This window comes from Scleropages formosus, unplaced genomic scaffold (assembly GCF_900964775.1).
Source record: "Scleropages formosus unplaced genomic scaffold, fSclFor1.1, whole genome shotgun sequence".
In the NCBI taxonomy this organism is placed as follows: domain Eukaryota; kingdom Metazoa; phylum Chordata; class Actinopteri; order Osteoglossiformes; family Osteoglossidae; genus Scleropages; species Scleropages formosus.
In genome coordinates this window covers 106,636-124,039 of record NW_021641041.1, presented here as the reverse complement: position 1 = coordinate 124,039, position 17,404 = coordinate 106,636, and the positions used below count along the sequence as shown (strand labels likewise).

The window sequence follows — 17,404 nt, the reverse complement described above, 5'->3', positions numbered from 1 at the left end:
TAGGGGGTGTGGTGGCGCAGTGGGTTGGACCACAGTCCTGCTCTCCAGTGGGTCTGGGGTTCGAATCCCACTTGGGGTGCCTTGCGGCGGACTGGCGTCCCGTCCTGGGTGTGTCCCCTCCCCCTCCGGCCTTACGCCCTGTGTTGCCGGGTAGGCTCCGGTTCCCCGTGACCCCGTATGGGACAAGCGGTTCTGAAAAATTTATAATTTTATCATATATGCTACCAGTCCTATACAAAGTCTGTTAATTACGCTATATTAATATCAATGAAATTAACTTCTGTATATTTTACTATTGGTTTAAACAATATCGCATACAATTCTTTCCACTTCATCATAGCTATAGCAAATTGGAGAGAGTTATGAACGTTCCACAACATTTAAATAGTTTTTTTAAACATTTACTTACCATTATTTTTTAACTGATCAGTTACAAGAAATTAGACCTTAATTAACTTAAGTTAGTCTGTCAGAAAACGCGCCCCTTCTGCGTCACTCCTCGGATAGGTATAAAAACGGAAAAACGACTCACTTATGCACCACACGAACAACTCAAGATGAAGCTTCTCCTCCAGCTCATCCTCACCTGTGCGACCTTCTCTAAAGGTACAGTACCATAGTACAGTTTGCTTCCGATTGTATACAAAGTAATGCGCGTTTTGTAACTAAACTTAGTTACACGGAAGATGCAACAAAGCAGGCTACATTAAGCAGTTGCAAGTTTATTATTAATTATTATGAAAATGCTTGTTTTCACTTCACTCGGTACTTAAAATTGAATACAATTAACTGCAGTAACCCAAAAAGAAACTAAATTTCAAAAGGCTCACAGCGACGACGTTTTCATGACTGTTGCCCTTACTTGCTCAACCTGGACAGCTTCAGTAACAAAAATCACAAATCACTGATTTATTACCCGTATCCTGTCTTACCCCGAATGCTGTGCTCGATTTTAAATTTACATTTATTTATTTAACATATGCTTTTCTCAAAGAAACTTCCAAAGAACTCTTGTGTAGTGTTACCAACCCACACACCATGGCATGGCATGAGCGTGTCTGCAGTATTGTGAAAACCTGAGTCTACAGAACATCATAGATGATGTAAAAATGTAAATCATGACAATGAGTCACACTTATATCCACACGGAGAAGTTATTAAGTATATTTCCAATTTGTGCATTATTTATTTGTTGTTTTAAATGTGCTGCCTGTCAGTGTCACTTTACAGAACCTTTTGACCCACAAAAGAAGTACCTGGGCGAAAGCTGAGCTCCTTGTCTCTTGTGAGGTGTATCGGCTCAGCACATATTTACCGACCAAATGCAGCAGCAACTACAAATTAATGCAGTATCTCTCCCGCATTAAATTCAAATCTTAAATGCTTTTCCATCTCATGGCAATATGAACTCCAGCACAACCTATGGAGCAGCTTTAACATAGCTTGGCATCCTTGGACCTCGCATCCCTCAAGTTCTTCTGCCCCCCCCCCCGCTCACAACCCCATCATAAATAACTGATGACTGTTGAACGATCTACCGAAGCCATATTCAAAGATTTTGGAGCGGCTTAAAAACCATGAAATGGCAAAAGGTATACCGCCGGACTACCACCAGGACTGCCGCCTTCCCTTAGAATAAACAATTATATTTAGTCTAGTCAGCCTTGTCTGTTAGGAAAGGCACCTTAAAACATGATTTCCATTCCAACAAACTGTGTTTTTCATATATTTTGCTTTAATATTGGTTTGATTGTACTTCATTTAATCATTAATAAATTAATTTTGTAGCGTGAGGACGGGTCGGGAGTCCGACGCGGATGCGCGTTGCTGTTACATCCGAACACGGACGAAAAGAAGAATGATCCCACGTGCAGAGTGATATAATTAGAAGTGCACTGTGCGGACTGTATTTAAGCACTCGATGGAGGCGAAACAAGAAACACAGGACAAGGAAACACACAATGTGTTCGAAAAAGGTGAACAGTGAAACGCGAATCTGTGCGTATGACTTGATCCCAGAAGCGTGACGAAATACCGGACTGGAACACTGGACCAGGACTGAGGCTGGGGCTGACAAGACGGGCACTCGGGACTGGAACATAAACACCTATGGAACAAACTGAGGAAACAGGAGACTGCTAATCGCAAGGAAATCACAATGAAAATGCTGATTAAGAATCCGCAATCGGTCATCCACCGCTTGCTCCTTTTGTACCTCGGCAACCTATGAGATTGTGAACAGATACATGGGTCTGGGCCAGGGGCACTGAGTGGCGCCTCCTCTGGCCAGGAGCGGTATTATCCCCGTGAGTCGTGACAATATAATTTCTATTAATAACAGATATTTATTTTAGGTTATCCACTGAATTGCTACCAATGCACATCTGACTCCAATGGACAATGCACACAGACTACAGTGTGTCCATCCTCTGCAAACACTTGTCAAAGTTCAACAGTTACTGTCTTCCAAGGTAGGACTGCAATGTGACACTGTCCATGAGGGTGAAACAGAGGAGTAAATAAAGGAAATACTCAAGTAAAGAAAATACAATTGGTAACTGCTTGGAAACATTATGTGACAAGTTTATAAAATATATGTTTATATTTGTAAATATATATTTGTATGTTGCCTAGACTTTGTAAACAGTAGCTAGGAAATACCAAAGACATGTTTTTGTTTTTTCAACCTTTCAACATGATTACTCCAAATAATAATTAATAGCATGTAGCAATTTATTGTATTCCTTCATTATTTAATGTCAGCCCTTACAGTAACTTAATATTAATATGATATTTTCTTTTTCATGTAATTTAGCATTTTTAAATCTAACAAACACAATTGTAGTGATTTTCTTGGTTTCCAGGAAGTTCTGTGCTGACTGAAACATCGCTAAACTTCTGCACAACACCTCAACTATGTATCTCTGGTTCCATTAATTTTGGAATCGTCAGGACAACAGTGAACACCAAGTGCTGTAGCACTGATCTCTGCAACAGTCAAAGCACTCCTGGTATTTATTATTCAAATATAAATCTGCGATATACATTTATAGTGTACGTCTGACACATAAATGGCTTGATCATGTCTACAGTCAGTATTAAAATTGCAGCTGATAATTAATCCTCCCCATAGACTTAAAGCCAAGGGAACATTATTGTGTAGTAAATGTTAGGTAAAACATGTAGAGCTTGTGGAGCTTTATTACAGCGGGTGACTTCAAGGTGACAGTTTAAAGAGAACTAGTCTCATGAGATAAGCTCATATAACATTGTATTTTATAAAATCTAAAGATACGGCACAGGAAAAACAATTTTTGGTTGTCCCTGTGTTAGGTAACATGTAGGATAGTGTTCCCTCAACTTCACAAGCTTTGAAGACACAAATTATAGGCAAACTGTAATAACAAATATAACCCATGAAGGACAGAAAAAAAGAATGGTAAAATTTAATGTAATCTTTGCCTTACGTTTCTGGTGTTTATGCCATGTCAGTATTTCAGTAGTGGAAGTTACCACTGTTATCTTTTTGTTTCAGTACTTGTTACTTATTATTGCACTTTATTATAGCATTGGCACAAAATTCCCCAAATGGGAAACAGTGCTTCAGCTGTGACCTCAATAATGACTGCACGTCAGTTATTAACTGTCTGGGAAATGAAAACAATTGCATCAATGCTACAGGTAAGAATCTTTTGAGTAGCAAAGCAAGTTAAATGCATACAAAATAGGGGGAAATGGGGAAAAAAATGATGTAGCAATGTATGAAGTGGAACTAAAATCAGACCAAGACTTCTGTTAAGAATAGATGATTCATTGGTAAAATCACATCTCTGCTATTTTTCCACATCTTTTCATATGCAGAGCAAAAGGTCCACCAACTTAAGTCAAATGCTCTGTTAATTCTTTTCAGCTAATTCACAAAATGTTTTAAAGTAGGAGTAAAACTGAATAAATGCATCTTCTACAGTACTTCCAGTTATGCCATTATGTCCGGTATAGAGAGTGTAAGGTTTGTGCTGCAAATTTTTCACGAGTAGTGTTTTTTGTTATAAACTTTGATGGCGAGTTGTGCAGAAATTGTGCGAAGAACAAATGCGGAAAGTAAAAGCCGAGTCTGAATATCGTAGAGGATAAACTGTGATTAAACCTCATTCAAAAGCCACAGCTGAGATTTAGGCTTTTTTACATCTGAGTAACACTTCTCCCATTCCACATACATGGGGTCAGGGAGTGTAGGGGTTACAACTTTTGCCTTCCACTCAACGGACCCTGACTAGAATCCTGTCCCTGTAAAGCCATAAGCAGGGTACTTAACCTGAATTCTCCAGTAAAAATTACCCAGCTGTATAAATACCTGGACAGTTGAAAGTATAGCTTAGTGTACAAATGTAACAATGCAAGTTACATTTAATTAATTGTTGTAAGACTATGTGTTTCCCTTTTAAATCACTGCAAATACAGTACAATCTGCAAGTAAAAAACTGCTAATCAGTTTAAATCATTTTAGTGTTGACTGAACCCACTTGTGATTCTTGCCAAAAACTTATCGAAAGCCTTTCACATTTAAAAATTCTTTACTTGAGTAAATACACATTTTGTCCTCGGCTGCAGTGAAAGTAGTTTCACTCGGTACTAGCTTATTATTATTAAGCACTCACTCATTATATTTCTGAAATATTTGCTTGACGTGCTGTGTTTAACTTATTGAAACAAGTAGTGGCATAGTGGTCACGTTTATTGTCTTGATATTGGAAAGTGCTGCTCTCACTGTAACACCCAGGAGAAAGGTACTTACTCTTAGTTGCTCCAGTATAACATGCAACAACAAGCTTTATGCCAGTAGTAAGTTGCTTAGAGTACAGACCAATTAATGTAAGCTGCCTTACGTTGACAGTACACAATAAAAGAACAATCAGAATCATAACTTTGCCACAATAATGATTTACAGGCATTATAGCACCTTTTCACTGTCTCGGGGCAAACGAAATCTTATTGTTTTTATTAATACATATTGTGATTTGTTTAAGTTTCACAGCGGACCATGCAAGGCTGCGTTTCTTCAAATATTTGTGCTGCTGCTGCTGACGTGTCAGCTCAACTTGGCCTGAATCTTGGTGTCAACATAAGCTGCTGTGATGGAAACCTGTGCAACAATGCTCAGCGCATCATGGAAAGCATCTTCCTCCTACTGGTGCCTCTGGCCTCCACTTTCCTCCTCTATTGAAAATGTAGAGCTAGTCCAGACTGTTCTGCACCTTCTTTCTTCTTTTCAAACCCTGTCCACAGGCCGTGCTGTGCAGTGATTTACATACATTCAGGACCTTGATCTCTTACACCAAAAGAATAAAATTCAGAATCTATATTGTTAAAAACATTTAAATTTGTTGTTTCAGGCATTTAAACCATAGAGAAAATATTTACACCTGTTAGATATTGCTTAAAAAGTACAGATTGTATCATTGTAATATTGCTTCCCATTGTCTATACTTTCATTTAAAATCACTTATATATATGGGATGATTGTATTTTTATTTACTACATTCTCCAATGGTATTGAGAGAAAATATGGTGTACTTTTTTTCTTAGTGATAATAGGTTTTAGTCTTGAGTATATTGAACTTTTGGTGAGATTTTTAATTTGCATTGCTGACTACTTTGTGTCTGAATTTTCTCAAATGGAAAATTGTTTTAATAAAACTGCTTCACATTGTCTGTACCTTCATTTTAAATCACATATCTGGGATGATCGTTTGTATTTTTAGCTTTTTATCATTACATTATTTGAGGGTCTTGACAAAAAATATGGTGTACTTCCAATTTTCTTACTCATCATACATGTTAGTCTTGAGTATTTTGAATTTCTGGTGAGATTTTTAATTTCCATTGCTGACCATTTTGTGTCTGAATTCTCCTAATTCTAAAATTATTTTAGAATCTGATTTGTCATGCATCCTGGAATTAAGTAAATTTGCAATTAACGCTCAAAATTTCCAACTATTGTGAGATGCAGTAAGGAAGGAGAGACAAAGCAAACACTGTAGCAGTTATCAATCACAATATTTGTAAGATACATAACAATATTTGTAACATTTTTATCTTGTCTTTAATGTCATATATTCAGTCAGTCACTTAGCAGACACTTTTCTCCAAAGCGACATACATCTCAGAAAATACAAAAATTGCATTACATCAACAAATGTTTGGATTTGCTCACTCTGTGTGGAGTTTGCTTGTCCTCGTGTCTGTGTGAGTTTCCTGCCATGATTTAAATAGATGCAGTTCAGGTGCTGATAAAATAGCTTGTGGTGTGTGTATGGCTTCCCTCCAAGGAACTGGCATCTCATCCAGGGTGTACCTGCCCAGTGATTCCGTGACAGGGTGAGGGTCGCAGACTATCTGGAGAATGACTAGGACAGGCGCTTAGTTAAAAGTGATCTCTGTGATGTTTTAAGCACTGTTTGATTACTAGTTGAGGAAACGTACAGAGCTTTTCTGTGTTGGGAAAGGGTTCGGGTAGGGGAAGGGGTTGTGACTAGTACTGATAACATCATAGCCTGACTGTGCATGGCAGTTACTTTGGGCTTTGGTTTCCAGGCAGTAAATATGAGTCAACAGCAGTGCAAAACTTGCTTAGCATGTTAAAGCTAAATGCCGCAGTAAGAGGAAAACTGAACATTTTTCTGTTTCAAGTCACTGGTAATGGCAATCATATTAGGGTTCTTTTTTGAATCTTTAATTTTAAAAAAAAAAAGTCTGGAACTTGTTGGTATTCCATCCAAAATGCATGAAAGATGGTCAAGTGTGGAAAGACCTATCACATCTGTCTGTACTTCAAGCTTGCTTGCCCATGCCAGGTTGGTGGGAGCCTGGGCACCTGCTTGACACCCCCATATTACAGAGAAATGAGTCACATCCAGCTCAGGAAGCTCTGTCTCACTAAATGCCCCCAAACAACCCAAAGCTTCCAAAACCGCACGAGATGTCTTCTGTCCTATGTATACATCTTGTAATTCCAACATTAAAGTTGGCCTACTTGTTAAAAAATTCAAAAGTCAGACATTTTTACATTTCTGAAATAAGTTACATCTAGCAGGGCAACTCAGACAATTTTGGTAGACTTTGTTTGGTGAAATGTTGTTAGTGTGGTCATCACTGTGTGCTTAGAGAACCACTGCTGCTTGCTGACATTTTCTTATAGGCAAATAACATGAGGCATGAAAGGTAAAGCACAGAGGTTCTCGGTTCTGGCTCCGTTGTGGTGGAACGACCTTCCCCTCTCATTCAGAACTGCAGAAACTGTCTACATTCCAGAAGGGTCTGAAAACTCACCTTTTTCCAGAGCCATTTTGCCCAAGATCTCTCCAGCTCATGTACAGTGTAAATGTTAATGCACCGTAACTTCACGACCATCACCAGATAAAGCCTTTTATCAGCCACTACTCTGGCACTGTTTTTGCTTGCTTGGGTATCTTAATATAAAATAAAATAAAAAATGGTAGGAGGGTATCAGGATTTGTCTCCTGTGTTTTATGCACCTACTTGAACGATGAACCTCAGTTCAGCAAGCGGTAGGTAAAAAACTAGGTTTGCTTGAGTCACACATGTCTGCAGCTGCTATGTCTCTTTTTCTTAATGTAATGAATAAACTGTGCCGTTGTTGAGATGACGTACGTCGCTTTGGACAAAAAGCATCTGCTAAATGAATAAATGCGAATGTAAATGTAAACATCATGGTTGCAGTTGCCGGGATTGAGCGCAAAGAGCGCAGCGCTGACTGACTTCAAGTCAAACTACTTTGCCAGTTTGGTTTCGTTTCACGAACACGCTTCACACCCCTTCAGGAAAATAAAAAAAAAAAAAAAGAGAAAAGTTTTCAAAAAGTTAATTTATTGTACCACACGCATTGTCTCTTTCGTGAGTATGATGAAGATCATCTAGGAAATACTATTTCTTATAGGAAACATTTAAGAGTACTAATCATAGTTTATGGTCAGACTCGCGCGGAGACTAGTAGGAGGAAAAGATGATACTATAGTTACGGATTTTCGATTTACCGGCACAATGAATGAATGACTAGGTCCCGCATAATGATGAGACTGAATTCTAACTGAAACTATATAACCGAGCGTTCGTGTAAGGTTCACCTAGACACTTACAGATAAAGAAAATGACACTCGATACCCGTCGAGGCTGATTTCAAACATTTTCCAAGTTTTCTTACTGGAGCCAACACAAGTGAAACTTACAAGCAGACTGATGCACTCCAGTGCGCATGTACAAATCCAGCCTGCAAGCCCCGAGGGGAGAAAATATCCAGCACATTGTAATGATGACGTATCATGGTGGAGACTAAGGGGTTGCTCCTCCCCCTCGGTCCTCGCTCCCGCGCGCGCATGCTGATATACTTGGCCGTGTACACATTTTGTGCCTCGCACGTTTTGGAGATTGCTTTAATGTTGTTTATTTTATTGTAAGGACAGCTGTGTGAAATATGTCATGCATAGTTGCCTACAAGATATTAAAAAGAAGAGCTTCCTTTTGTCCGTGTCCGTCTGGATTTATATAATTATACGCCTTTCTGGAATCCACGTGAGGATCTGGGCTAACTCATTAGCCGGATCGTTACAACATACACACACACACACACACACAGACACGTTCAGAATTAGTGTATAGTCGCTTAGTGTTATAATATTCAAACAATATCTAAAATTAAATGTTTTATAATTATTACACGTGTTCACTTTCAAAAAGTCTTAACTTCGTTCTTTTATCGCGCCACATCATCAAATAATCTTTTGTAGGCATCATTCGGGGAGGGACGGTGGCCCAGCTGCTTTGGCCGGGTCCCTCTTCCTGGTGGCGTTGGGCTCAAGTCCTGCTTGGGATGCCTTGCGATGGACTAGCGCTCTGCCCGGGGTGTGTCCCCTGCGCCTCCGGGTTAGGCTCCGGCTTGCCATGACTTTGCTTGGGATAAGTGGTTTTAGTGTGTGTAGGCGTGACTCAGCTATTTGTAAGAACAAGTTTCAACACTACAGTTTTGGTTTACAGTAAAACGACACTGAAGATGCGCTGCTTCCGATATTGCGCCATTTCATTACTCTTTATTTACTGGCAAATGGGCATATGTAGCGTGTGTTATGCTGAACACAGGAATCCAGCAAACTGACTAAATCACAGGTGCTTCTTTATTCAAAGGGACAGGCAGGGGTCAGTCAATTTGCAAATATCATTCCAAGGTATAGGCAGAGGAAGAAACCAGGTGGACAGAAGCACACACACACACTTTCTGAACCGCTTGTCCCATACGGGGTCACGGGGAACCAGAGCCTACCCAGCAACTCAGGGCGTAAGGCCAGAGTGGGAGGGGACACACCCAGGATGGGACGCCAGTCTGCCGCAAGGCACCCCAAGCAGGACTCAAACCCCAGACCCACCAGAGAGGAGGACCCAGTCCAACCCACTGCGCCACTGCGCCACTGCACCCCCCTGGACAGAAGCAGACTGTCAAAAAGCCAAACAGGAGGCACACAAAGGACCTGCCTCAAGCTGGCCATGGCCCACTGCCATTTACTCAGACAATGAAGTATGCTATGTGTGAAAAAGAAACGCATATTTTTTTAACAGCTTCACGCACATCTGAAGGAATGCTTCATCCAATTGTCATCAGCTCTGTTTACCACCTTACTGCTTAAGGCAGCTGTGCTGCATAAAGTTTTATTGGAGAGCATTTTTTGCCATTTTGTAATATGAAAAATATAATTTTTCTGGTACTCAGTGACAGTTAAGCAGCATCTCAATTGGTTCATTAAAAACAATGTTCATGTTATTTTAGACAAGATATAGTGTAAACAAAGACACGCATATTACTGTGAACCATGACACTTTCAAAGTTATGTATTTGGGCATTTACATGTATGTTTGATATACATATAGGGCACATCATTCAATTATAGTTGTAGTTGCAGTCCCCGAATTACAAACGAGTTCCGTGTCCTCACTCTGTCTGGATTTTGACAAAAGTCCGAACAGTTAGGTATGTCAGTTTGTCAGATGTTTCTCTAAGTATATTGTGTACCTTTCTATGCATAAGAAACATTTCGAATACACTAAAACATCTTTAATATAAAAATGAAGTAATAATAATAGAATGTAATGATAATATAATAGTACATGTAACTACAGTACTTTTAATAGAGAGAAACATAGAAAGAGATAATAAATGTTACTACTGTCATGATGAACAGAGGACACAGAGGAGGCTGGACCCAAGTGCAGGTTCGATTATTCAGAATCAAAGGACTAGATGTTTTCTCGTGGTCAGGGACAGGCGAACGGTCGGTTGATCAATAAAGCAACAGAGGCGAGGATCTGAAATCGTGGTCGATGGAAAAGGCGGGCAGTCGATAACAAAGAGATGTGGAAGGGGACTGGGGAACAATGAGAGACAGGACTTGGAAGTGCAGAGAGTGGGGGAGGTTGTCTGGAGTGAGATTCCACAACTGGGAAAAAATGTCTTTTGTAACCGAGTGCTCTCTCAGAGAGAGAAAGGGACAAACATTAAAGAAACTTTAACATTTGCTTTTCCAATGTTCATTGGCATTTCATCTTTCGCTTCATTATTTACTCTTTAGTTTCAATCGTGACTGTTTAATTTTTCTCAGATGCATCACCAGCACTTGCATCACATTTACGCTTTGGTGTCATGGTTAGGAGGGTAAAAACAAAAAAATTAAAGCCAAATACAGTAACACGAGACACTGTTAACAGGAAAAGAAGGAAATCTGTCCTACCCTGGCCTCATGCGGGCCACCCATGAGCCGACAAACCGCTGTAGATGCGCAATGTTTTCATGTGCTTGGCAAAGTGACGCCCGTTTATTATTACGAATATAGAGTAACTCAAGTTTTTAATATAATAAACTTAACAATGAAGTTTCATTTGATTGTTACTGAAGGGTGACAAAGAAATCAACTTCCAGTCAGTAAGAGGGTGGTTCGTAAGTACGGCTTGAACGTAAGTCGGACGTTCGTAACTCGAGGACTGTTTGTAGTATAATATTGATTTGTGTCAAATATGCATCTGTATACCTCCTGCCATTTTCCCACAGCCTAAATTAAGATACCATAAAATCCCTATTTAACGTCCTCGGGGGTGTTACATTTTCCAAAAGGGGGGCGTTTATTAGAGGTCATGTAGTGTAATCGATCATCATTTCTCTCCCTAAAAAGTTCATGCAAATGCCACAAGTACAAGTAAATGTGTTAATACAGTTATACAGTTGTCAATATCAGTGTTTTTCACGGAAGTTTGACGTGCTCATATAGTTATTAATGTGTTTGTGGATTGTTTCATGTTACGGACTATGGAAGAGAATGGGATTTAAAACTTGGTACCGGTAAGCTTTTTTTCATTCTTTTCTGATTACTCAAAAAAAAATATACCGGGTATTTTCAAAAATGGGTAGGGGCGTTAAATAGGGATTTTACAGTAGATTTCCACTTAAACATGGACATATTTACATTGCACCAAACCCAAATTATTTGGACAGGTATCAGCATTGAATTTAACTCAACCAGTCTTCGAAGAATTCTCCTGGATCTGAAATATCTTCCTGGTATCCTGGATACTCCAGGTCAGATTCATTCGGGACTCTATGCATCACCCTCTCAGCATCAGATCACCTCTCAGGTCATTAAATGCAAATTGCAAGTAGGAGGCAATGAAGACCTGTCCTGAAGCAATGGTGCCTTGAACTGGGATCCAATTTTCCAATATCCCTGCACCTGTAAACCCCTGGCAGTCTGCAAAAGCATTCTTTCTACATCATCCATAGACAGGAGCACACCTCTCTTTTAGGAGTAGAGATTGTTCTGGTGCCTACAGGCTTAAATAATTATTCAATAGAAACCATAAAAATTTCAGAGAAAATTTAATTTTAAAGCAGATACTGTCAAAATGAAACACATTAAAGACTTTACAAGACCTTAGAAGGCCGCGTGGAAGAAAAAATATCACATCAATCTTCCAAATGACTTGTTACCTCATATGACTTTCCTGTAAGGCCCCCCAGTCGATGCAAGGAATTGGTGTCTAGGCCAAAGTTCTACTGGTAGGACCCCAGTGTATCCATAAGCAGAGGGACACTACCACATATAGCACCTCCTGGTGTCATGGCTCCTAGACATGCTGCCATGGCTGCTCTCCCCAAGCTCCCAGACAGTGCCTACCTTTTGTCCTTCACAGTGGAGGTGAGGTTGGGTAGCACACCAATCGCGTACTAATATTTTCTGCAGCTGAGGGAAGTCAAAGCACTGTGACTTAAACTATGAGATTAAGAAAACTCGAGGATGGTCAACCCCACACTGTCTGAGACCTGCCTCATAGTTGGTTCTGATCTGATTCAATACAGTAGAGGAGTCCTAACCTCTACACCTTTGTTGCCTTTATGTTGTTATCAACTTTTTTGCATACAAAGTAGAAATTTTTCCCTACTTGCTCTACACATTTTGGCAGGATTACGCAACATTCTTTGAATTGCTCAGATGTCACAATGATGAAGTCATACTGGTATAGACCCACAGCATCCAGATCATCCTGGGGCTGAAAAGAGGGTGTTCCAATGCCTGGCAGATCCCAAAGCTGGACAGTGAGAACGCTAGGGTGGGCATAGACCTTAGCCTCTCCGGTTGTCTCTGTGACACCAGTTGTTGCTGCTTCTGGGTCTTTATCTCAAATCCCCCGAAAAGCGTTGATGAATGAGGACTTCCCTGACCCAGACTCTCCTGTGACTGCAGTCTCTAGAGTGGTGGACATCAGCTGTCCAAGCATGTTCTGAATCTGTGCCACCACTTCTGCGACCACTTGTGACTTCACCGTGCTGCTTATCTCCTGAATCTTTGCTTCGCTGATTTTTTGCAGCTTTGTCATGGGAACAGGTTGATTCTGGAAACTGTAGGTTTAACACATTGAGGTTGAATCCATTTCAGCTAATGAAAAGCACACTAAGACTCAGACTAAGAAAGAACAGTAGCTCAGAGGGTAGCGCTCGTGTCTCATAGTGTGACATGGGTTTTAATCTGGCTCAATATGTGCAGTTTGCAGGTTCCCCTCAGTTTTCAGGGGGTTTCCTCTCACAGTGAAAAGACGTGTTTCAGATGACCTGGGGAAGTTAAAATTGCCCATTTTCTGTGTGTGTTACATTGTGAATGGGGGAATGATTGTAAGTACTTTAGTGTACTGTGTCTGGCATTGTTCCACACAGTCAAACTAAGTCCTGAGGGTTCTGACATGATCTTTTATGAATTCAGCATTGCACAGCTTAATCTGATATTTTCAACTGATGATATAATCATACGGGGAAGATCAAAAGAACAACATGATTACAGTTTGAGTGTCAGGCCATGCCCTCATCAGCAAATTACCGCACCTGCTGCTAGTCAGCATGACCAGGTATAAAAGGAGTGCCGTCACTACACAGGGTTGCAGAATCTTACAACGCCCGCCTGCCTGGCTTGTGATTCCCCGGTCTCCTGCCTTCTGACCCTTGCTTGCTCACCTGGTTACCGAGATCTGTTTCACCCTGGAAAATGACGTCTGCGCCTCAGAAGACCCACGCCTGTCCTTGACCTATGTTCTCTATTTCATTCAATGAGTGCCCCAAAATAAACATACCTGCACTGGGGTCCAAACCCCTACCTCCTGTTTCCCATCCCTGTTCATGACATGGAGAAAGGCATTAGCAACATTAATAATGGCAAACCTGAAATAATGAATAAAGGAAAATGTCAACAGAACAACTTAATTGCTGGATACATCATTAGCAGTAAAGGTATTTGCCATGTTCCATTCCAGAAATGAGTAGACAGACCCAAGTGCAGCGCAATCTGACTTTTACTTTGGAAAATCCAAGAAGCGTGGTCACAAGTTTGTCTTTTCAAGGGAAATCCAAAAGGCATAGTCAAGTAACAGGCAATAGGTCAAAGAACACAGGGAGTCAAATCAGGTCAGGAGGAGGCTAAAGAGCAAGGTAGAGAACAGGGAAACCAAGAAGGTTGAGTCACTAGGTTTGTTAGGCACAAGGCAAACAAGATTCCACATCAGCATTAGTTCTGCTGCAGCCTATTATGCGTCTGTCTTTGCCGAGCCCCAGGTGTGCCTCGTTGCTCTGGTGGCATGGGCATGGCAGTATTAGACCCAAAAAAGATTTCAGTTGTAGAAAACATGTTCAATGGAGGAAAAAAAGATGTTCAAAGGGTCTCTGGAATGGTGAGCTACATGGCAAAGTTCATAACTGACCAATCCAAGTAAATAGCTCCACTCTGAAGACTGAAAAGAAAGCATAATGGAAACGAAACCATAAACGTGAGACAGCATGAAATCAACTGAAAAAACAGCCGACAGAAGAACCAATGCTTAATTTTCATGTTAAGGTGTCACACCCCAGAACACTTTCCAGCAGCTCAAGCAGGCACACCTGCACCAAATCAAATGGAGGCATTAATCCAGATCCACCACCCACGCCATCTGCAGAATCTCACTGTGGCTCCTGCAAATTTTGAAATTGCCCCACGGATCAAGACCACCAACTCAGCTTCAACATGGACCTCAACAATGGCTTTTCTTTATCACCTTGCCGCAGGAACCACTGCCCCGATTCTCTTCAATAAAACCTGCCCTTGGGATCAATCTCTCATGCTCCCGTGTCCTCAGATTACTAAGCAAGATTTCATCAGATGTGTCACAGAGTGGATTTTTTAAGAAATTTTTTTTTAAATGGTGGAAAATGACTTACACCTGTGAAAAATCATCATTTTATGTTAGGGTAGGAAAATAGTGTAGAGACCAACCAGTCACTTTTAACTGTATTGTTCCAAAAGCCACTGAATGACTGCTCATGGAGAATAGAGAAAATGATGATTAAGCTGTAATGGACACAGTGGTGCAGTGGGCTTGACCAGGTCCTGCTCTCTGATGGGTCTGGGGTTTGAGTCCTGCTTGAGGTGCCTTGTAACAGACTAGCATCCTGTCCAGGGTGTGTCTCCTCCCCCTCCAGCCTTGCACCCTGAGCTGCTGGGTTAGGTCTGGTTTGCCGTGACCCCACTCAGGATGAGAGGTTTCAGCCAGTGTGTGCGTGTGTTATGCACTGAAAGTGACATATTCACCAGGCAAAATAATATACACAGCAGGCACACTTTTCCAAGCAGTTCCACCAAAAGTGCCAGTGAGTGAAAAAAGAAATGTGAAAGCCTATATCGTGTTGTATCTTTCATTGTTTGGGTTGGTGCTGTTTGATGTTGTGTGGAAAGGTGTTTGTCTTTGGTTGCCAACTTGTGATTGCTGATAAGTGGTTGGTGGTGATCATGGGGTTGCGGTGGCGCAGTGGGTTGGACCACAGTCCTGCTCTCTGGTGGGTCTGGGGTTCGGGTCCCGCTTGGGGTGCCTTGCGACGGACTGGCGTCCTGTCCTGGGTGTGTCCTCTTCCCCTCCGGCCTTATGCCCTATGTTGCCGGGTAGGCTCCGGCTCCCCACGACCCCGTATGGGACAAGTGGTTCTGAAAATGTGTGTGTGTGGTTGGCGGTGAGTTAAAATTGTACAATTTGGAATGCAACCTATAGAGCTGCCACTAGATGGCCATACGTTAATAACGTTCTTTGTTTTAGCAAAAACGTGATATAGCAGAGAAGAAGAGTTTGCCTCGTAGAGTGTACGAGTTGAGCGATAGATGTTTTTTGTTGGTGTTTTAATGAAATGTAATGTTGTTATTGGAAAACCCAGAAGTCGGTCTCGTCATTTGTGAACTCAAGAGGCTGAAAAAGGGTTAGTGACAACATAGGTATAATAACAAAATCATTTTGAATTTCGGGTTCGAAGATGGATATTGAATCAAAGATGGAGCTGAGACAGGAAGAATGTAACATTACTCAGAGAAAACAGCGAAATGATGGGCAAATGACAAACAGGATTGTTCACCAAACAAAATGGAATGCTGGAACTAAAGGGTTGAAAGCTGGAGGAGGAGGGGACACACCCAGGACGGGGCGCCAGTCCATCGCAAGGTACCCCCAGCAGGACTTGGATCCCAGACCCACCACAGAGCAGGACCTGGCCAAACCTGCTGTGCCACCATGCCCTCCTCTCAATCAATAAATCATATATTTCGGTGGCACAGCGAGTAGTGCTGCTGTCTCACAGTGCCTGGGTGGTGTGAGAGAACGTGGGTTCGATGCTGCTCAGTCTGTGTGGAGTTTGCATGTTCTCCCCGTGTCTGCGTGGGTTTCCTCCCACAGTCCAAAGACATGTTGTTCAGGTTCCCCCATAGTGTGTAAGTGTCATGGAGTGAGTGTGTTTCACTGACGAATGGATGAGTAACCCCTTGTAAGTAGTGTATCTAGCAGTGTAAGTCATCTCACCTTGAGTGAAAACGGTGTGGGTTCAGGCCAGGCCGCACAGTGATTTGCATACATTCAGGATCTTGTTCCCTTACACAAACAGAATTCAGTTCAGAAAGTGTATATTTAAAAACATTTAAATTTGTTAATTGTTTCAGGCATTTAACCATATGCAAAATATTTCCACCTCTCCAATGTTAGATATTGTTTAAAAAGTACAAATTGTATCATTGTATACTGCTTCACATTGTCTATACCTTCATTTAAAATCACTTATATATGGGATGATTGTACTTTTACTTATTACATTATTCTATAGTCTTGAGAGAAGATATCACACACACACACTTTCAGAACCGCTTGTCCCATACGGGGTCACGGAGCCTAACCCGGCAACTCAGGGCATAAGGCTGGAGAGAGGGGGACACACCCAGGACGGGACGCCAGTCTGTTGCAAGGCACCCCAAGCGGGACTCGAACCCCAGACCCACTGGAGAGCAGGACCCGGTCCAACCCACTGCGCCACCGCACCCCCTTGAGAAAATATCATGTACTTCTTTTTTCTTACTGGTCATAGGCCTTAGTCTTGAGTATATTGAACTTTTGGCGAGATTTTTAATTTGCATCGCTGACTATTTTGTGTCTGAATTTTCTCAAATGGAAAATTTTTTTAGTACCTCTGATCTATCATATATCATGTAAATTACAAAACAGGCTCAATCTCAAGCTCAGCTATTGTGAAATGCTGTAAGGAAGGAGAGAGAAAGCAAACACTGTAGCACCAGTTATAAATTTAATCAGTATATTTGTAACTATATTTGAAACATTATATCTTGTCTTCAATGTCACATTTTCATCCACTCATTTATCAGGTGCTTGTCCCCAAATCAACGTACATTTCAGAAAACAGTACAAAAAGTGCATTACATCAATGGAAGGACTGAGTTTATCCGCTTGTCTAGTATCCATTGATAATATTCGGCACAGTTTTATAATATGGTGTCACAGTGGC

The 17,404-nt window shown here is 41.1% G+C and overlaps 1 protein-coding gene and 1 pseudogene across 1 annotated transcript; one reads left to right on the top strand and one right to left on the bottom strand.

The window, feature by feature from the left end:
- Window positions 1-528: 528 nt before the first annotated feature.
- LOC114909738 (lymphocyte antigen 6D-like) lies at window positions 529-5,389 on the top strand. The gene is made up of 5 exons (XM_029249543.1): window positions 529-606; window positions 2,355-2,471; window positions 2,865-3,011; window positions 3,568-3,681; window positions 5,028-5,389. The coding sequence occupies exons 1-5, from the start codon at window positions 558-560 to the stop codon at window positions 5,222-5,224; spliced, it is 624 nt and encodes a 207-aa protein (XP_029105376.1). The 5' UTR covers window positions 529-557; the 3' UTR covers window positions 5,225-5,389.
- A 6,717-nt stretch (window positions 5,390-12,106) lies between these two features.
- On the bottom strand, window positions 12,107-12,930 carry LOC114909723 (T-cell-specific guanine nucleotide triphosphate-binding protein 1-like; annotated as a pseudogene).
- Window positions 12,931-17,404: the final 4,474 nt, after the last annotated feature.